General features: G+C 30.7%; 3 protein-coding genes across 5 annotated transcripts; all 3 read right to left on the bottom strand.

The window, feature by feature from the left end:
- Positions 1–399: 399 nt before the first annotated feature.
- LOC106778198 (26S proteasome regulatory subunit 7) lies at positions 400–4,174 on the bottom strand. Its single transcript, XM_014666136.2, has 10 exons — positions 4,009–4,174; positions 3,160–3,241; positions 2,638–2,729; positions 2,473–2,550; positions 2,240–2,301; positions 1,983–2,127; positions 1,688–1,906; positions 1,426–1,607; positions 976–1,151; positions 400–802 (listed from the first exon to the last, which is right to left on the bottom strand). The coding sequence occupies exons 1-10, from the start codon at positions 4,093–4,095 to the stop codon at positions 645–647; spliced, it is 1,281 nt and encodes a 426-aa protein (XP_014521622.1). The 5' UTR covers positions 4,096–4,174; the 3' UTR covers positions 400–644.
- A 3,979-nt stretch (positions 4,175–8,153) lies between these two features.
- LOC106778167 (uncharacterized protein C23H3.12c) lies at positions 8,154–11,585 on the bottom strand. The gene is made up of 9 exons (XM_014666095.2): positions 11,569–11,585; positions 10,889–11,129; positions 10,749–10,813; positions 10,570–10,668; positions 10,107–10,154; positions 9,947–10,016; positions 9,749–9,820; positions 9,047–9,175; positions 8,154–8,395 (listed from the first exon to the last, which is right to left on the bottom strand). The coding sequence occupies exons 2-9, from the start codon at positions 11,078–11,080 to the stop codon at positions 8,234–8,236; spliced, it is 837 nt and encodes a 278-aa protein (XP_014521581.1). The 5' UTR covers positions 11,081–11,129; positions 11,569–11,585; the 3' UTR covers positions 8,154–8,233.
- LOC106778202 lies at positions 11,583–20,074 on the bottom strand. Of its 3 annotated transcripts, XR_002666071.1 has the most exons (5): positions 18,601–20,074; positions 17,926–18,175; positions 15,414–15,655; positions 15,117–15,227; positions 11,583–11,598 (listed from the first exon to the last, which is right to left on the bottom strand). XR_002666071.1 is itself a non-coding variant. In XM_014666140.2 (3 exons), the coding sequence occupies exons 1-3, from the start codon at positions 19,797–19,799 to the stop codon at positions 15,479–15,481; spliced, it is 1,626 nt and encodes a 541-aa protein (XP_014521626.1). In that variant the 5' UTR covers positions 19,800–20,019; the 3' UTR covers positions 15,267–15,478. The 3 variants fall into 3 exon arrangements, 1 of the variants encoding a protein (XP_014521626.1); XR_002666070.1 differs by lacking the exon at positions 11,583–11,598 and having other exon boundaries at positions 14,948–15,227; XM_014666140.2 differs by lacking the exons at positions 11,583–11,598; positions 15,117–15,227 and having other exon boundaries at positions 15,267–15,655; positions 18,601–20,019.
- Between the last annotated feature and the right edge of the window lie 1,945 nt (positions 20,075–22,019).

The raw sequence follows: 22,019 nt of genomic DNA, 5'->3' as shown, positions 1-22,019 counted from the left end.
TACAATTGAATAGTTGATAATCCATTCTTAAACTATGACGGTAATAAAATGAAAAGTCATGGTAAATTTACTATATAATTAAAGTAAAAATAGATGAAAAAAGTTTTTATTCTTAATTTGCTTGAGTTACTGAATGCCGAAAATATTTAAATTTAATAAAAATTGACGAAGACATAAAATTATTCAATAATTTAAATATCACAAAGAATGCATTGCCAGTGTCTCTTATATGGCGAAAACAATTCTTTTTTACAGGAATAAACAATATAAATATACAGAAAAATTCATTAAAAATGAATATGACTTCAGCGTATTATTTTAATCTGAACTACTGAAATACGATCCATTGTTTTTATTTTTCATAATAAGCAGCAGTTTCATCGAACAACTACAATCAAGTTTCCTAACAAATAAATTTCTTCATACAAATGACACGACGAGGAACGTTTTTCCCCCAGTAACGAAAAACTTGCATTAACAATAAGTACAATTGTTCTCGATTTTGGATTTAAAGGCAAGGAAAAGCAAGGATGCATTCAAACAGTTGTTTCACATAAAGAATTACACGTCCTTCAATTTTCTCGGGGGAAAATAAAGATTGTACGTTCTAATATAGTCTGGGGAAAAGAAGACGAAAGAATAACTCAATTATAGACCATATATTTGGGAGTAGCACTGAACTTCTGGTATCCTTTGATGACTTTATTTACTGCATCAAGGAAGTCTTTCTCTGTTACAGTCTTCCTCCGGGCACGGATAGCATACATTCCAGCTTCCGTGCATACACTCCTTATATCAGCTCCTGGATGAGGCGATAAAAAGTATTTATGAGAAAACCAATGTCTAGAAAGAATTTAGGTTCACAATGTCAGATACCAAAAAATCTCTCAAACCAGAACAAGTTTGACCAGAAAGTAGACTTGCTGAATACTGATCCTAGAAACATTGATGATGAGAAAGTAAAAGATAACATACCAGTGGAATTTGGGCATAGCCGAGCCAAAAGTTCAAATCGGATATCCCTTTCACAGTTCATGGTTCTGGTGTGTATCTTGAATATCTGTGTCCTACTCTCTAAATCAGGAAGGCCAAATTCAACTTTACGATCCAATCGCCCAGGTCGTAGTAGTGCCGGATCTAGAGTGTCAGGCCTGGAATTTGTGGACAAAGAAACCTAACCATAAGCAAAGCTTACAATAGAGCTTAAACTTCAAAATTGAAGAAAAGTATCCACAGAAACATGTAACATTTGCAAAGGAAGTTGCAAAGGAAACCTAGATTTGTACTCTTTTTCCTTACAAAACTGCCACTTAGGGATATAACCTTACAGTTAAAAAAGGATTAAAAGGGCATTTGGAATGCATCATGATTATGACAAAACTGGCACAATAATCCTGAAATGCTCTACTGATAAAATGAACCAACCTGTTTGTTGCCATCAACACTTTGATGTTTCCACGAGCATCAAATCCATCGAGCTGATTCACAATTTCAAGCATGGTGCGTTGAACCTCGTTATCACCACCAACACCATCGTCAAATCGTGCACCTCCAATCGCATCAACTTCATCAAAAAACACAATGCATGCCTTCTTTGAACGAGCCATCTACAAGAGAAAATTTTAGGCAAATGATTAATTTCATGGAAAGAATTACCAAAATTTAAGAGGTCTGGTGCATTTTTTACCTGAAATAGTTCACGAACCATCCTAGCCCCCTCGCCAACATATTTCTGAACTAGCTCACTTCCAATAACTCTGATAAAACAAGCATCAGTTCTATTAGCCACAGCCCTGGCCAGAAGTGTTTTACCAGTTCCTGGGGGACCATAACAAAGAACACCCTTTGGAGGATCAATCCCAAGCTTGACGAATTTCTCAGGATGAAGCATGGGAAGTTCAACAACCTTGCAGCGAAATTAAAAATTTAGTGCCACACAACAGTTAAAATGTACAATGATAAGTGAAGTTTCAATGACTTACCTCACGCATCTTTTCAATCTGCTCCTTACATCCACCAACATCATTATATGTCACATCTGGCTTCTCTTCAACTGTCATCATTGTGACACTTGGATCAATTTTTGGAGGCAAAGGTATCTGAATCTGATATTTGTTTCTATCAACCCTGCAATGATAAAATGAAGGTCAAACAACTAGCACACAACATAGCTAGCTAACGGGTTCCTCTTTTACATAAAGGTAATATTCTTGCATCAAATTACTTATAGGATACATACCCAACTCGCATCCCTTCCTCTATGTCAGTGGGGGAAACCTTGTCTCCGAGCCCAACAACAAACTGTCAACATCAAGGCAGAAGGTATATTAGACCCAACTTGGAAACTCCAAAAGAGAAAAGGATGTCATATCTTTAGCAACAAGAGATGCCAGAAATCTTCTTGAAAGAAACAACTATCAGATAGAAAAGGGAATCATGAAAAGATTGTTAAAATAATAAAAATACAGGCACCTTGGCAATCTGCTTCACATTGATAACGTATTTAGCATCTTCAGAGTTTGGATTTATAATCTTGGTGCATCGTGCCACCTAATCAACAAAAAACAATAATTAGCAATTCTCGCAGATACTAAAAACCCTTTAGAGCAAACTCTACCAAATAAAAATAATAATCACCTGAAGAGGCTGCTCCTCCTGCATCATTTGCTTATCAGAAACAAGATCCCACTGGCTTGGTGCAGCTAAACCAGTATCAGACTCCTTGATTCCTATTTATAGCAAAAGGAAGCAAACATCTAAGAAGGTATGCAAGTGTTAACGGCATTCAGTCATTCCAACTAGCACAACCAGTCTAACTAAAAATGCAGCAAAAACAAAACATCTACACAATAACAATCCTTTCTTTAGTTTTTTTCTTTTTTCCCTCTGGTTAATGACTGCATAGCCACAAACTAATTCCATCACCTATAGGGTAAAACATGATAAATTTAATAATAGCAAAATTACCCAATTAAGTACCAGTTTTATCCCATAAAAAAGAAACGGAGAGTAGAAGTGCACTCGCTAAATCTTTTGCACAAATAATGAAAGGTAAGCACAAAAATAGGTAAAGATGTAACTTTCTTTAGTTCAACAACTAAAATGATCTAGCAAGCAAAATAATGAAATGCAGTAACAAACTAAACTCTTTACACATACCACACAAGTCATTCACTTTCTTAGCCATATCTTTGATTTCCTTCTCTACCTTTTTTATGCTTGTGGAGTAAGGTCCCAAACCCTGAGTAAACCAAAAAATACTATCAGAGACTCTATAATTTTAAATACACTACGATTAGCAAGAATAAACTGTGTACAGAAGTTATAAGAAGATACTGAGAAGGGTAATCAATAACCAACACACAAGTAAAACATCTTGAGAGACATAACTATGACTCATCATCTTTGAAATTGCAGAGTAAAGAGACTCAGCATGATCGGTACTTCATATTTCGCCACACACATCAGTAGCACCTGAGCAACCCCTAATAAATCTACATAGTCATGCAAGCTTTACCTCGACAAGGTTAAAACTCAAATAAAACTTTGAGCATATATATCAAAATCTATGAACAATTATCTTACCACATAGCTACCACAACAACTACAAAACAAGTAACCCCAAACTCTTGCCATCCGTAAAACCTATTGAAATCTTTAATTCTCTCTATTTTCACGATAAAACCTTAAACTTCACAGGCTCCATAGTTAGTAAAAAGCTCAAAGCTACAAACTTTAACCGACCCCATGATCTAGAATCAGAATTACGTGAAAGTAGCTCAAGGCCAGCAAGATTCCCCAAAACACTAAGCAAACGAACCCCGGTAACAGAAAAGTCGAAAGCAGATTAGGTGCGATTCATTTGGGATGCCATGGGAAATGGAACAAAACAATAAGAACTAGAACATCATACGATGCTCACAAAAACGGAGATCTGATTAGCCTAAAAGAGAAAAGGGGGAAATTGAGAAATTAGGGTTTTAGAGAGAGAGTGACAAAGAAAGTTACGTAGGTTTTGAGGAGGGCGATATCATCCTCGTCGAGCGGTCGAGGGTTCTTCTCGTCCTTGAGATCGTCTTCGTGTTCAATCGCCATTGATTACTCTTTCTCTGATTGTGAATTTCTTTCTCCTCCAAGTTTTCTTTGAAGTGAAGCCAAACAAACCTAAAGAAAGGGTTCAGCTATCCCCTTTTATACGAAATTAAAAATGGAAAACACCACACATAAATAAATTCATATTAAATCTATTGTTTTAAGAAATCAAATCAAATAATTTTACCTTGTGAGGGAAGTATTTATGTTTTATCAATAGTGAAAATAAAAAAAATATATATATATATTGAATTCTCATCTTTATATATAAGTATTTAAATAATGAATTGTATCAACATGTCGGTTATGCATATGCAATAGGATTATGGTGGGATCTTAAAATTTTAATAATTAAAGATATATATATATATATATATATATATATATGTGTGTGTGTGTGTGTGGTTAATTATTTAAGTAAAAGGTGATTTTTTTTATTATTTATAATTTAAAAATTTATTTTATTTTTTTTAAAAAAATAAAAATTATGATTTGGTGAATAACTATTTAATTTAAGATATTATTGTGTATTAGTTAACATTATTAGATATTGTTATATTGTTACAAATTGAAAATATTGTTAGATATGATTAAATATTATGAAAATAAAGTATTATATTTTTTTAAAAAATTATTAGACTTATAAATATACGGAACAACAAAATTTAGAAAAGTGTTTTAATAGAAATCAAGGTAAGTCAAGGAAGAAATGAAAGTTTTAAATGTTGAATTTTGAATTGGAAGAAGGAAAGAGTGAAGAGTAAAAAGGAAGAGAAATTTACCTTCTTGTTTTCTTATTTTCTTTCTTATCTTTTTGTTTATATTTGATATAATATTTTGAGTCTAAATTATATAGTATATGTAATTTAATACTTATGTGTGGTGATTCAACAAAAGGTAATGAAGAGTAACTTTGCATAATTGTATGAGAAGTGAATTTTGTTTGTAAAACTATTGAGGAGAGTGATGAGAAATGATATTTATGTACTTTGTCAAATAAACTCTTAAAGAAAGTAATGAGAAGTTGACTTTGCATGTAAAGCATGAGAAAAAGTAAGGATGATTTCTCTTGTGATGAATGATTAATAGAAAGATGTCTATACGAACTATAAATTGACTCACACATTGAATTCACTAGTGGTTGTATTATTTATAGTAATGGCAAGTTTTGTGGAATTGTGTGAAATAGTCAATGTAATTTTATAGTGTTCTAAATTTCGTGACTATGTAAGGGTTGAGTGGATTGTTTTATTATGATTGATGTGTATTGATATTTTCATATTAGTTAACCATTCCATTTTAATGTATGTGATTTTCACGACTATTGTTATTTATTATGGGGTGCTAAGGAAGATACATAACATTAAGAAGAACTATCAATATAAAAAAAACCTTAGAGATAATATTTTAAACTTATGTTTTTCATTTGTAAAACTATGTTTTTTGTTGATATTTTCAATAAAATATGAATTAATTTTTATTTTAAATTATGTAAAATGTCTTAATTATAGAATTTAGAAGATGAAAAAACAACTTGGAGTGTTAAAATTACAATAAACAAAACATTATGGATTACTCTGTTTGTTTAATAAATAGGAAACTTTTTCACTGGATTTAGGAGGAGAGTAATTGAGAGAATTTGATGATAATTTTTTGTTGTTGTTTATTTGAATAGATTTGGAGGTAAGTGAGAGTGAATTTAGAATTATATTTTTTTAATCTGTCACATAAATAAAATCCTACACTCTAAATCTCACAAATTTTACCTCTAAATCTACTCTCACTTACCTCTAAATCTATTCAAATAAACAACAACAACAAAAATTACCTTCAAGTCCTCTCAATCATTCTTTCCCAAATCCACTCAAGTGAACAATTTTAAGATTTAATTAAAAAAAGTAAGTTTATTTAAGCTTAAAAAATATTAATAAATGATTATTATAAAGAAAAAGAAATTATTTATACCTTATTATAATAATAATAGAAAGTGTGTATTTACTTATTTTTTGTAATAATAATTGTATAAATGTATTTAGACGTTAAAATCAGATTAAAAAAAAATAAGTTTTTGAGATGGAAAAAACATCACCCAAACTTGGTCACAAATTTTTATTTGAAGTATTGCACATAAAGTACATGGTATGAACGTATAATTAATAAGTCATATTGGTTGAGATTAGGGATGACAAAAAAATCTGCGTCCGGAGATATCCGCGGATAAAATCCGCGACGGATAGTTGATACCCGCGAATATTTACTATCTGAAACCCATGGATAACGGATATTTTAATACCCGCTTATAAACGGGTCGGGTGCAGGTATTATACTATCCGTACCCACGAATATCGGTTACCCGCAAAAAATAAAAATAAAAATTTAATTTTTATTTTATTAAGTTAAATATAATTAAAATTAACATTAATTTAATTTTACAAGGTTAAATTTAATTAAAATTGTACTATATGAAATATACCGATCAAAACTAATTGTCATTTATTGACAATTAACAGGTATTAATAGGTTAGATTGTCTTACTCTTTACAAAGTATATGGTATTGATTATTGATTATTGGATTTGATTGCCTATGCACTAATTAATAAGTCAGATTGTCTTACTCTTTACAAAATATACTATATTAATAAGTCAGATTGTCTTACTCTTTACAAAATATACTATATTAATTATTTATTATTCGATTTGATTGACTAAAAATATACTGAACTAAACTAATGGTTAATGAATGGACTTGTCTGTCATAGGCTCTATAAATATGCAATTGATATCTAGGTACAATCTTCCTCTTTTATCCTAATAAAATTTAGACATTTTTATATCTTGAGTGTCGGAGTCTCCTGCACATCAACAACCCATCAGAGTGGATGAGATTCTCAAGAAGGATTGAAGATCAAAAGAGAACAAAGCAAAGAAGGACAACTGACCATCGAACCAATTCAACCCAAACAAAAATTAAATTTTAATTTATATTTAATTTAATTTATATTATATTTTATATTTTTTTTGCAATTTTATTTAAATTTTATTTTAATAATTTATAAAAATATATTTTTTTAAATATTTGCGGGTATCCGTGTATATCCGCAAGTTTTAAAATATCTGCAAATATTTTTTAAGCAGATATCCGACGGGTGAGGGTCGGGTTTCAAGCACAGTTTGATCGAGTTTCGAGCATAGTTTATCCGACGGATCAGGTTCGGGTATCACACTATCCGACCCGAACCCAATCCATTGTCATCCCTAGTTGAGATAATAGCTAGGCAAGTAATGCATTCCCAAGCCAAACACTATAGAAATAATATTTCTAAAATTTTATTTCCTATAATTCACATCAATGCATTACGTTGAACTTTTTTTTTTCTTTAGTTTGAATTTAAAAATAAAGTAATAATAATAATAAATTAAAAATTTAATAATTTCTAAAAAACAAGTAATTTTTATAATTATTTTTAATAATCTAAGAAAATGATTTTATAATCAAATTTATTTTGTTAGCTAATAAAAGATAATGTAAAATGACTGATTTTTTTAAAAGTTATTAAAATTTTAATTAATAATTATCACATTAAATGATTTGATATAAATATTGTAAAAAAAATTGTTTTTATAATATTATTACCATTATTATATTAAATAGCTTGATAGAAATTATTCTTCTTACACTTAATAGTCTTAAAAGTCAAAGTGAAACACAATTAGTAAAACTCTAAAACAAATAATATTAAATATATGATGAATATGATTTGCCTGTCGAACGTGGGATATGATGATGGTAGAATTGTTTTCTCAATATTACTTTTATTATTATCATTTCTACACTTTTGTAAAATAAATTAACTATTTTTAAACTGAGTGTAAACTTTTAAGCTAGAATTTTGTACCAAAACAAATATTAATATATACATACATAAACATTAATATATTATGAAAGATGATGACATTATTCAAAATGCAAATATTCACAGAGGAAAATTAAATTGTGAAAGAAAAAGAAAAACTGTTCAGTTGAGTTACTGAGTAACTGGATAAATAATCCTAGCTAAAATAAACAACAAAAACTAAAACGTAATTTTATTGAAAAGAAAGAAAATTACATTCTATTATTGAAAAGAAAGTAGAATAGAATTAAATATATGATTTATCTTTCTCGTATTTTATAACATCGGTTGTATTTAAGCTATAGATCTTGCAAATTTTCATGATAGTATGTCTACTAAGCCCTTTGTGTACATCTTCATCTTCTCCTACATGAATCAATTGGTCTAGTTCTCTGCATGGCTTCAATACCTGATATTGATAGACATATCAACGAATATTTACAACATAACTTAAATCACAGTTCTGTATTTGTTTTTCTTAACCATCCTTAGTATGATTGGAGAACACCAAGAAAAGAAAAACACATATTTATTAACAATAAAGACTAAGGTTTGAATTGAGACTAGCACCGCTAATTTATTAATAGAATTAGGATATTTATTCTATTTATCATTATTATGTTTAGTGTCTAAGGTTACCTATTTATCATGATTTTATTGTGTCTAGAGTTACCTTAATTATACTCTTCTGAATAGAAGAATATGAGAGGGAAGGTATATTTATCATGATTATACTGTGTCTAGGATTACCTTCATTATATTATTCTAAATAGAAGATTATGAAAGATAATGAGAGGGATGAATTATTTTACACTTTAATTCTGAAGTAACAGAATAAAATATGTATGAGGAAATCAATGTTTTATTAAACTAATAGTTACTCCTATTTATTCTCTCATTTAAAATAAATCAATTTTTAGCCCAAATAAAAGTTTTCACTGCATAATTGATACAACAAAACACATCAAACTAGATCCAAAACATAATTGATATTGTTTTCGAAATCACACCCTTACCTCCAAATATCTCAATACTAGCTCAGAAAGTGTAAATTACTTACCCAATTTTGTTCATGTGAATTATGATGGCTTTGACTGTTAGAATCCTTATGTTCAGTTTTCTTTCTATCTGTAGGTGTTTGTAAAGTCTTGCTGCGGTTTGAGACCAGTTCAATCAGTTTCTCACTTCCCTGAACAAAATTATACAAAAGAAGATTAATGGAAGTCAATTATGAAACAACGAACTAAGATCAAGAAACTTCGAACAAAAAACCATGTAGCTCTTTTTAGTGATGTCCACATGATTTATAGTACCACCTTTCTACATTTGACAAATAAATACGTTGCCGGGTTGAATTCACAAACAGACATCAATATTCGTAGTTACTTTAGAAATTCAATGGTTTAATTACTCATTCCTTATAGTTATATAAATTTTATCTTTTAATCCCCATAAATATTTGAAATAATTTATTTTAGTCTTTATACATATGATTTTAGGCGATGGTTTTTGGGCATGTGATGAAAGGATAAAGTTAGTTTAGCTATAAGGACCAACAGAATAGTTTAGCTTTTAGAAAAAATATAGAGTAAACAATGTTCTTTGCCAATTTTACAACTTGACAAGAATATGACATCTATAAAACAAGAAACTACTCTTAGAATTAGAAAATTGAGACTGAAATTAACAGTATGGAGTCCAAAGACATATAAACACGATGACAAAAAAGAAAAAATGGATGGCAAGTAGATATAGCACAAACCTGGAGGGCTCTCCAATGAGAATATGTACGGAATAAAACCCAGAAGAATGGCACGTTAGGCAAAGGTAAAATCTGCCATGCACAAATAAGACATGGATATCAATTGTCAAAAATAGATGAATTAAATATCAAAGAGCAAAATTACACAAAAATGTAACAAAGCAATAAAGTATTGGTAGTTAACATTCACATTCTTACGCAAAGTGCAGCAGTCAATGGAATTAGTGAAACAGAACCGTAGAGATATTTCCGGTGTATAATTGATCCCCTGCAAATGAATAACAGATCATGTGTAGACATATAGTAAAACTTAAAATTAAATCACAAGAAGCAGCACAAAGGAAGGAGCAAAAATCACCTCAAAGCAATATGTCTTAGTCTCCGACGAACAAGTTGAGCGTTCAAACTGCAAATATTTTATAATTGCTATTGTTATACAAGCTTGAAAAACAATGTGTGTACTTCTGCTAAATTGCCCTCTTCACATGATTTTCAATTGCAGATTATTGGATAGAACTAAACAACAGCAAGCTACTGTAACAAATATGAAATACAGTAATGCAAAAGGGTTATGTCAAACAAGGATAACTGCAATGTTTAAAAAGAAAACCAAAGATAAAGTCATCATGAAAGGTCTCGGATAGAAAACAAACACAACTTCATCTCTCACTTCACACACCACACTTCCCTCTGCTCCTTTTTCACGTTGAAATATCAAGAAAATGTCGAAGAATTGAACAATGTAAAACACTACTGCATAAAAATTAAAAATTAAACTCGAAACAAATAACACTTCCTCAAGACAAATATACAAGGCCAACCTTGATGGGTATATGACTTCAACCCCAGTGATTTCTTTCGATATAGACTTCAAAAACATCTCCGAAGGAGGAACCCGCGACAAGAGCCACAACCCCAAGCTGCAAAAAGCTCGAAATCAATATAAACCCAGTGAGAAACAACTTCATCAACGACCACAAAACAACAAAGCAAAACTAACCCATGAGTCTTTTTCTTTAAAGATCCCTCTTGGGCTTTCTCCAAGCCAGTCCATGCATTATTCATCTACGAAGTAAGAAGCAGATATTAAAAACAAGAACCCCAGAAGGTGAAATTAACAGAAAAAGAAAAAAATGTCACCTTGTTGGCAATGAAATCCACAAGGAGCTCAGCTTTGGCGTTAAGGGGTTTGGTAGCAGCATTTTTCCAAAAGTCCCTGAGGGTTGAAGGGGATTGAGAGAAAACAGGAGTGGCAGAGATAGAATGATCGATTGTTCGCGCGAAACACCAGTTCCTACCTCGTATTGGAAAGACGACTAATTTAGCTCTCATGGTGATGTGATGGCCAGGAATTGCAAGAAGAAACCTTTCGAGTAAAACCCTAGGAAAATGAAAAAGATGGAGATGCTTCTAAAATATTATTTCTGAATAAATGTCAGTTATTATGAGTTCAACATAAATATAAATAACAATAATAAATTTTTAAATATATCGAAAATAAAAAAAATATTTTATTAATATTGAAAGCGTCAATTCATTTATTTCTTTTCATAAAGTTTTTGTAAGCATTTTAAAACGTAATAACTACTTTGAAAATTTTTGCCCAAAACACTTTGAATTAATCTATGATGTAAAAAGGAAAAAAAAAAAATATACATGAAAATTAATACTGAGAAAAACCATTCGAATAAAAATAGTCATCTTTATATTAACTTCATAAAATTCAACTTAGAAAATAAGGTGATTTGGTATATTTAGCTCTGTGAAAATTTTAAATGATAAATAAAAAAATTAAAAATATTTAATTGAAGTTGACTTACAAAGATGATGATGCTCTCTCTGGCTTATTCCTGCATCCAAATTCTTCTAATTTTTAATGGGTTGGTATCAAAATAAACATACATAATTGGAGATGAAATGATGACTTTATCCAATACAGTAACATGGGAGATATCTTCTGTAGCATAAAAAAAATAAAAGTAGTCTTAAAAGTTTTAATTTTTAAAAAAGTATTTTAATTTTTTTTTTTAACATGAGACGAGTCAAATTTTTAAAATTTTTTTAATTAGGCTTTTGGTATGTCATGTATAATTGTCAAATGCGTTTGTTTATCAATTTAATTTATATATATATATATATATATGGGTTTGTTAACACGCGTACGCCTATTTTTCAGTTGGTACGTTTTAACAATGTGTATCGGATTATAGTAGACAAAAATATCCTCCTTTATCATGATTTTAAGTTTTAAGGTTAAGGATATTTAAATAATTTTCATTCTAAAAACTAAAAAAAAACCTCCAAACCCTTACTCATCTTCCTCATTCCTCTCAACCCTTTCTCTTTCATCTCTGACTCCAGCATTTTCTCTGTCATCTCTACTGTTGCCTCAATTGAAAAAAAAAACAGTAGGGATGACAAAGAAAGGGTTGAGAGGAATGAGGGAGGTGAGGATGGGTTTGGGGGTTTCTTTTTTTTTAGTTTTGAGAATGAAAATTATTTTTAAATATCCTTGACCTTAAAACTTATAATCTATGATAAATGAGGATATTTTTGTCTACTATAATCCGATACACATTGTTAAAACCTATCAACTAAAAAACAAGTATACGCGTGTTAACAAACCCCTATATATATATATAATTTATATTTCTGCATACAATTTCACCATAGTAAAAACAATTAGAAAGAAATTTTAAATTAAAATAACTATGCATCAATCACAATTATGAGAACAATAACAATAATTGTTTTAGCTAAAGAGCTTTTAGAAATTGAGATAAAAGGTTAAAAAGGAAGAAGATAAAGAAAGGAGTAAACATTAATGGACAAGAAAGTTGTCCAAAATTAAAGTTCAATGAAATAAAAAAATTATTATTATTTTATGAAATACTGGAAATATTATAGGTTATTCCTACTTTTAATTATTTTATAATATTGTTTGAATTAGAAAGAAAAAATTGATAATTCTTCGAAAAGAAATATTTTAAAAGTATGTGATGTAAGTATTTTAAGATTTTTACGAATACAAGGAATATTAATTTATTATAATAATATCATGGTCAAGGTTATAAATGTAGAAAAAGAAAAAGATGGTTATTTTTTTGAAGAAAAATATATAGTTTGACAATGTCACAGCTTATATAAAATATAAGAAAACATTTTGTAGTATCCAAATTAAAATACATTCATAATATTAGAATAAAAATTAAAATAATAGTGGATAAATTAAAATTTCATCAGTTAAAATTAATATTTTACTTTATATAAACTAATGATTGACATTTTATTATAATTTATTTTAAATTAATTTCATCAATCAAAACCTTTTTTATTTTAAATAAACTTACATTTTATTTTAATTTAATTTAACCTAGTTAAATTTTAGTTTAAATTAATTTTAACTAAAAGACAAAATTGTAATCTTATATTTTTTCACTTAATTTTTTTTATATATCCTATTTATAAAATCGTTAAACTTTTCTTTCATTTATTTTTACTTTCCACTTTATTTCTCTCTATATGTTCACCATGCAAAAGTAATGTTTTTTTTTCTTTCTAATTATTTGTTGAAGGGATTTGTGGAAGAGGATATTATGATCTTTCCTCCAAATCACATGTGTGAAGTAATTTACAACCAATCATAGATTGACACGTAATCAACGTTCAAATGTTGTCAAAAAAATGTTGTCTAAATATCATTATCCTAATTATAAACATTATTGTGGAGTAATTTTTAACCAATCACAGATTGACACATAATCAATGTTCAAATGTTGTCAAAAAAATGTTGTGTTTTCAAAACGGATAATAATATTTAGACAACACTTTTTTGACAACATTTGAACATTGATTACGTGTCAATATGTGATTGGTCAAAAATTAATCCACAATCCATAATAATAATTATAAACATTATTGTGGAGTAATTTTTGACCAATCACAGATTGACACGTAATCAATGTTCAAATGTTGTCAAAAAAATGTTCTCTAAATATCATTATCCTTTCAAAACCTTCACCTTTGTATTGATTAAAGGAGTAATTTGAAAATATTGTCCAATTTATGACTCTCTTTTTTTTGTTTTAATTAAATAAGATTTTTATTGTAATTTTTCTGATTGGACTGTTCGTAATTATTTTAATTATAATTGTTTTTTTGTTAAATATGATTAATTGCTTTTTTTGTTAATTTTTGAAGTGGATTAATTATAGGTTTAATTTAGTTTAACTTATGTAAATATTGAATGGTTGTGAGAGTGAATATTGAATGTTGTTTATTTTTCAAGTAACGTGATTGACTTGTTTTGTAAAAAAATAAAAAATAAAAAAATCAATCACATGGTAAGTTTTTTCATTTAAATTGTATTAAATTTTGATTTCTAATTTTTATTACTAAAGACTTATTATAATATGATAAATTATGAATTATATTAAAGTTTCCTTTTTAGCTCCTATCATTAAATGCTTATTCCTATATTAGAAAAAAAAAAACATATGCTTATGATAAAGAACAAAATTATTCTCATTACCCTAGCAACCCTAGCAACTTCAAGGAGGCACTTGGAAACACTCAATTTGAAAAAAACAGATTTTAACCTTTCAAAACACATTCGTATCAAATTACTAGAATTGACAGATGGTTCAATAGGTTGGATAAGTGATTGGAACAAAATTCTAAGAAAAATAGGTGAAGCATGAGTATGACAACATGTATATAATGATCAACAACAGAATATAGATGGTCGGGACTTTGAAGGAGGATTCCTATAGTGATTCCAAATTAGAAAAACAATTCTTTGAATAAACTCAAAATTTTCAAAAAATTCTTTTATATAGAAGTTAGAAACTTCGTCCTTGGTTCTGCAGATTTCTCGTATAAGAATAAGATAGGAACTAAAATTAAAGATATAATACAATTCATAATCTGTTATATAATAATAAACATTTAGTAATAGAAACTAGAAATGAAGATGTAATACAATTCAAATGAAAAAAAAAAGAAACTTACTGTGTGGTTGATTTACTTTTTATTTTTATAAAACACGTCAATCATGTCACTAGGAAAATAAACCAATTCAATATTTAATCCCACAACCATTCAATATTACCATCTAAACTAAACTAAACTCATAATTAAGCCACTTCAAAAATTAACAAAAAGAACAATTAATCAAACACATCTAACAAAAAATAATTATAATTAAAATAACTAGCAACAACCCAACCAAAATAATTACAGCAAAAACCCTATTTAATCAAAATAAAAAAGGGCATAAATTGGCCTATTGGCTAATATTTTCTAATTGGTCTGTCAACCAATACAAAGTCCATGAAAGTTTTGAAAGAAGGCATTTTCATCAACTTACCTGGTGACCCGGTGTCCCCTCTTCATATCCCGACAACAATATTTGAAGCAATATTTGAAGTGACGGCAACAAATCATGGGTATGCTTAGCACGGCTACTCATTAGTAATTTCTGGTTAGCACGTGTCTTTATAATTAGTATACAGAACGATGAGGAATGAAAAATGGAAGGTTGAAATAGGGCAAATTCTGGATCAGTGCGGGTAATACAAATTATAATCATTATAACAAAAGAATGTATAACAAGCAAAACTTATCCATAACACCGCTAATTCTATTATCTTACAAGACTACTCACATTGACAAATCTCCAATCATGGCACAACAAATACGTGCTGGTCCCCGAAAAAAACGCTTTTGTTGTTATTCATTTTCCGCTACAATGTTTGGTTCTTCACCATGGCAAAGATACTCATCACATATCGATGCGGATCCCCAGCCCCTTCTCAGCCGCAGGATGTCCTCGGTGAAAGTGGAACCAGGGGCTCCGATGAACACGCTAGACATGGCACATATAGTCTTGTCCAGCATAGCCTCCACCTTCAGCAAGAAAATATTCACATGCGCGTCAGCGAAGAAATTAAGAGTGGTAAAAACAGTGTTGCTGAGAAGAAAAGAGGAAGGCCAGCTTTAGCCCATACGGTGAACAATGAGAGGAAAACCCATGCTACCAACTTAATTATATTTTTTATACAAATTAGCACCTACATGCCAAGACCGTAATAGCATCTTTAAATTATTTAAAAATTTCAGAAAAACACTCATTTTATCTGCACGTGAATGATAGCCAGCCTTGGTCTAAAAAAAATCTTCAGCATATACCACATGGCAGAAACCATTCAAATGCATCATAAGATGGAATGAAAAGACATCTTTTGCTAGTCTAGATAAACAACATATACACTTATCAAACAAAACTTCTGACAACAAAATGACTAAAGTTGTATCCTCCTTTTTATAACTTATCCAATTCTTTAAAACCACCAATTTATACTTACGAGAATGCTAATAAAGAAAACTATAAGGTGGTCTACCACTAACTTCTTATTTCCGTACCTAGTGAAAATTTCCAGTAGCATCTAACTACATCCACACTATTTTACTCTAAATTCTATACCACTTAACTTTATCTCTTTCTCTGCCTTTTCTAAAAGTAAGAAACCATGTTCACGCTTCTGCCAACATCCAAAATTCCGAAATAAAACTCTTAGTCAATACATCTTCTATAGGCAAATGAACTAGATGAAAACCATACATTACTTATTACATCTAGGTTCAACCAGCATTTATTTTTAAAGGGAAACAGTATCTTCAAAAGTGAAAATACAAGTACCAAGACTGTTGAAATCAGAACATGCAAGCTTAAACTAATTGCTTTTTAGTAACCAAGATTCAACAATAAGTAGAGTCCATTTAACTCCTATGTTAAAATAGAATACACTTAATCAGACTTCTATATCTGTTTCCGTTAAACACTAAACTTAGTATTTGGCTAATAGTAAAATGCAAATATGTCCTTACCTTGACCTTAAACATGCATCATATTAGAATAAGAGTTTTCGTCAATAGCTAAGGAATATTGTTCTCCCAAAAGAACATGGTCAAAGGCACCATACTAATGTGTACAAAGTGGTAGGGAGTAACAACATCATTGTGGCCCATGTGAAACTAATTCTCCACCATATAAAACCTTACAATGAATATAGGGCCCCTATGCAATAATTCTGCACGACCTTATGTCAATTGAAAGGGATGAAATTAGTCTCATACTACCTTTTAATGGAGCAAACCGAAATCTATACATAATACACCTACATCGGAAAGTCTGGAGGAAAAAAATATATTAGCAATCAAGTTTTCCTTTCTCTCTAAATTCAAATTTTCGATTTATTTGTAAGCTATACTATTCGGTCATCATCTTCTAGATCATGATTATAAGTGAGTTTCAACAAGTTTATGAGGCAAAAACAGAACACAAGCAAATCAACGGAATCAACATACATCAGCTATTTCAAGTAAAGCATTACCAAGTATTCATGGATTAGTTGCCCTACCTCCTTTTCCAGCAAAGAGAACTCTAACTCTTGGTGATCTAAATTCTAAGCCTCCTCTCTTGCTTGCTCTCACTTTCTTACAAGTTCAGAAAACTTCTCAAGCACACTCCCATCTCCTATTTCAATCTTACGTTCTCATCCTTTATTTTTCTTTTCTCCATTAATTTTCGTTCCCCCTAGTTAAGAAGGAACCCCATGTTTTATTCTTGCAGCAACCCAATGTTTTTTTTCAAGACAAAGAAACCTACTTCCCTTCATCTACGTTCATTGTCTCCATCTTTACATATAAGGTCCTGTGCATGATTTGCTCCCATTGGCTAACATCAAGGGAAATCTGATAGGAAGCAAAAACGTCCAAGGATGGAAAACAATACCTATGCGTGTGGAGAAAAGAAGGAAATAATGCAATTGTGTGGCAAAAGAGGACAAACCCCGTGTAAAAGAAATGAAGAAATGACAGAAGCTACAGTTTTTCCTTATCCAAAAGTAAGTATTATATGTACTGTATTAAAATCATAGATAGTATAAATTTTATACTGTAATAGATACATATTCTGTCTTAACAAATTATTAAAAAAAATACCGGTAGATAATATTCTCATAGACCGACTAAAAAGACTAAACTCATACACTTAACACTTAAACACCTGTTCACTATCATACAACTAGAAACGTTTATTATATATTTGAGTTATGCAGAGAAGAGAAAAATATATTATAATAGTTAGGGGTCTCACAGAAACACTGTCATCTCACCTGTGTATCTCCTTCCAAACCATGCCTATACAACAGAGCATCCCATTTTTCTGCTGAATTTCGAGCTGGACGCATTACAAGAGGAACAGGCCTGCCATTCAGCACTACGAGAGACTGAAGCAGTCCAGTTTCACTTTCTGCTGCATCTGTAGAAAGATAAATAATAGGGGCATCAGCTCTTTCAACCACCCTCAAAATGCAATCTGCAGCTTGAGGAATGGGGTAAAAGCAACTTGGCTTTTTAGCATTACTGCAAACATGAAAACATATCATCAGAGACAACATAATGGTGGAAAAATTAAGGATGAACAAACCAAATTGCAGAATTTCGAAATGTAGCCATGAAAATGCTGCTAACAATTGACTTGTCACAAACAACCAGGCCACGCATGCAAAGTTCAAACCTTACATAATACATAAATGATGTATATCATACTCAAGTAATATGAGAAAATGGTCCATGGCACTATCAATGTAAAGAAATTTTGCACTATCTCAAATATGGTAACTATGCTGACATTTACAATAGCTACATTACAAGTTAGTTATCGTGATTTCTTACTAGTTGAATAGTTTTCAAAACTTTTTACATTGACAATACATAGAAATTAAATTCTAACTTTATATGGATTACGATAGATTACAAAGGGGAAATGAAAGAAAGAGGGGGTATACCAGAATTTCAAAAACCCGTGTCTTCGAAAATGCAATGCAATGAAGTTCCTTCCGAGAAATGTCTGAATAAACCGTTGGGCAGTGAGTGAAATAAGGTGATTAGGTTCAATGAGAGTCTTGCATTGGTGTGCAATTGGCCCACCAGATTGCATTACCCATTCTGGCTCCACTTCAGCATAGAACACATCCCCAATTGCCATAACATCATCATCATAGTTAAACTTCCCCAGCACATCCTGAGCTGTCTTGCTCTTCGGATTCCGGGTATCCTCATCCCACACGGCTTCTTGTTTATTCATAGTCACACCTAAACCCCCCAACTTCTTCAACCATTCATCGTCCAAGTAACAAGGCGTAGGCTTCGAAAAGTAACACAAAAACTTATCAATGTGCATGTGACCCTTCTTTAAATTCGAAAACTCCTCAAAGGAAAACACCACTTTCTTCCCCAAGCACTTGTTAATGCGATCAATATCCACAACTCTATCGTACCGGTAATCCACCTTGGAACTAGGAATCACTAAAGCTCTATTTAGCAAAGCAGCGAAAAATATGTGTTTCTCCAAACAAATCAAATGGTTAGACATTTGCCCAGACACGCATATAGCAAGTAAAAATTTACCATCCCTAGGGTTCCACTGGATGGTTCTCCTCTGCGACAAATTCTGATCCACCGTTCTACACCTATCGTAAACAATGCCGTTCAAAGTAGCGTTTAAATCAAACTCTGGCTCAACTATGTTCCCCGTGGAATGCGGGTTCAACAGAACCTGCTGAATCTCTTGGTTAAGGGAAATCTGCTTGAACAACACAGATTTCAGATCCTCCAATTGGTTCGGATCCGACGCGTTGGACCGACGTGTGGTGTTCCACGCGGTTAAGAGTCCTAGCTGTTGTCGCCGCAAGAGGTTAATGGCGCGCAATTCAGATTCCTTCATTCGATCAGAGACAGAATCGAATTGGAAGGAAGAGCTTGAGAAGATACTGTGGAAATTGGCGACGGAGAAAAAGAGGATGACGAGGAGGAAAGCGAGGATTGTGACAATGTACTTCTTCTGGTATACGAAATTCCGGCGGAAGAAGCGCGGAGAGCGATCTTCGACGTGGAAGACGGCGGCCGGGGACGGAGGTTTGCGGTGGTTCTGGTCGACGAGGTTGCAGCGGTCGTTCTCCTCGTCGGAGGAGGAGTCCATGTGCATTAGTATGTTGTTGGCCACGGCGGTAACTGAGTTGGGGACGAGTGAAGGAAGTGAGTCGAGAGGGGTGTGTCGGTTGCCGTGGCAGTGTGCGACGATACACCATAAAACGTGTGTGCTTGCGTGGAAGAGATGCCAACAGTAGAAGCAAGGTGAGTGAGTCGGTAGTTGAAAATGATTGCATCAGCAAACACTCTGTGGGCCCCACCAGACGTTTCAACAACTGCTTGTTGGGCCCATCGAGCCCAACTTCCCCTTGAGTATGGGCTTGTTTCACTGAGGATATAATCTGGAAAGTTTCTCGTTACAGCTTCAAACATTTTAACTTTTTATGGAAAAGGGTTTTCACCCCTACACCTCCGACGAACTTCTAAATATTTCAAAAAGTACGGTTTTACTTTTCAATTAAAAGCAATTAATTTGTTATTAATTTTTAGTAAAAAGGAGTAATTTTTGATCAATTTTTTTTAATAATTTTAATTTTTAATAACTTTCTCTTTCTTTATTGTTTTTTTTTTCGGATTTTAATTTCTCTCTTTTTTGTTTTCTTTGACTTCTCTACATATATTTATTTTAATTAAATAATAATTTATATTTTGATTAAATTTCTTTGTTTTCAATTTTTTTAGTTTTTTATTTTCATTTTAATTAAAATGTTTTATTTTAATTAATTAACTATTTATAAAAATATTTGAATTAATTATAGTTTTTTTGAATTAAATATTTTAGCTTGTAAATATTTATTTATTTTTTTCATTTTTATAGTTTTTTATTTCTAATAATATATTAATGAAAAAGAACTTAAAAAATTATGTATTTGCGTAGGGAGATCCGACAACGACAATATTAGATTTCAAAATCCAATTTTTTCTTTACTGGATTTTAACATTCGATAAAAGGAGAATTGAATTTCGAGATTTGATTTTATCTCTTTCAAATTTTCATATTTGATATATATATATATATATCTTTTTCAAATTCAAGTTGTTCTTACTGTTGACATCCATTTGCAGTTTATTGCATATCTAAATCTGACAAGAAAATAATTAGATATTGATATTTGATCTACAAGTATCATTAATAATAGTAATAATTAACAAAACTTGTATCAACATCCTACAAAGCCATACAACTTATTCTAGAAGCACAAATACGAATTTAGAAAATTAAATGAGGAAAAAAAATACACAATTAAGAATTGTATAGTGGTAGTTGTGACTTCACGGCAACAATATTAATAAGAAATAAAATGTTGATATGAAAATCAATTGTCTTTAATACATTTGAAAAGGATATTTTTTAATCTTCTCATGGATTTAAAATCATTGATTATTCACTGATTGGGACATTTATTATGATTTATTTCTTTTAACTCCATTTTTCTTTCTTTTGTACTAGTTTCGTAATCATGAAGCTAATAACTTGTAAAATTCTCGAACAAGAAACCCTGCTTTGAAATATTTGAAGACTTGTTAAGTGGAAATAAAATCATCTTAATATTTTTTATGGGTGTTAAAATGAAAAAAAAAAATAGTTAAGTGGAAATAAAAGATGGAACATATTTTTTAAAAAAGAATAAGTGTGACACCCGGACAAACGGGGAATGATCAAGAGGCACGGATAAGAAGCGGTTCTTGACAAGTTTCCGGTGAGATTATACAGTTGAAGGATAGCTTAAAAGAATTAATTTGGTTACTTATGTCAACAAATGCATTTGTTTTTCGGTAGTCTAACTCATAAGAAATCCATAGTTAAGCGTGATTAGCCTGGAGTAATTTAGGGATAAGTGATATTCTGAAAAGTTTTCTCATTTGGATCCGGATCCTTAAATAAGAAACAATAGAATGACCAACTTTTTTTTTAATCTATTTTGATCCAGATCCGGATTCTCATTTTGGTATTCAACAATTCAAAAGTTTCTTTTTTTTATATGTTATGTTTTCTTCTGATTCAAATAAAAATTGTTACAAGCTTTCTGGTATGAAAAAAAAAACTATGCGACACTAAAATGAAATTAGGTTCCTTATAGATCAGATAAAATTTGAAATACCCTCTTTTTCATGTGTGAGTGAGGACAAAACACACTTACAATAAATATATAAAAAATATAATTGTGTTAAACTCTGCTTTGAAATATTTGTGTTGATTTAACAATGAATGTTTACTTGATTAATACTTACTTAACATATTCATATTTTTATACGTGAACAAAGAGTGTTTCAC

Source organism: Vigna radiata, unplaced genomic scaffold, assembly GCF_000741045.1.
Source record: "Vigna radiata var. radiata cultivar VC1973A unplaced genomic scaffold, Vradiata_ver6 scaffold_215, whole genome shotgun sequence".
NCBI classification, from domain to species: domain Eukaryota; kingdom Viridiplantae; phylum Streptophyta; class Magnoliopsida; order Fabales; family Fabaceae; genus Vigna; species Vigna radiata.
The sequence above is the reverse complement of the archived record's forward strand: the minus strand, read 5'-3'. Positions and strand labels throughout refer to the sequence as shown.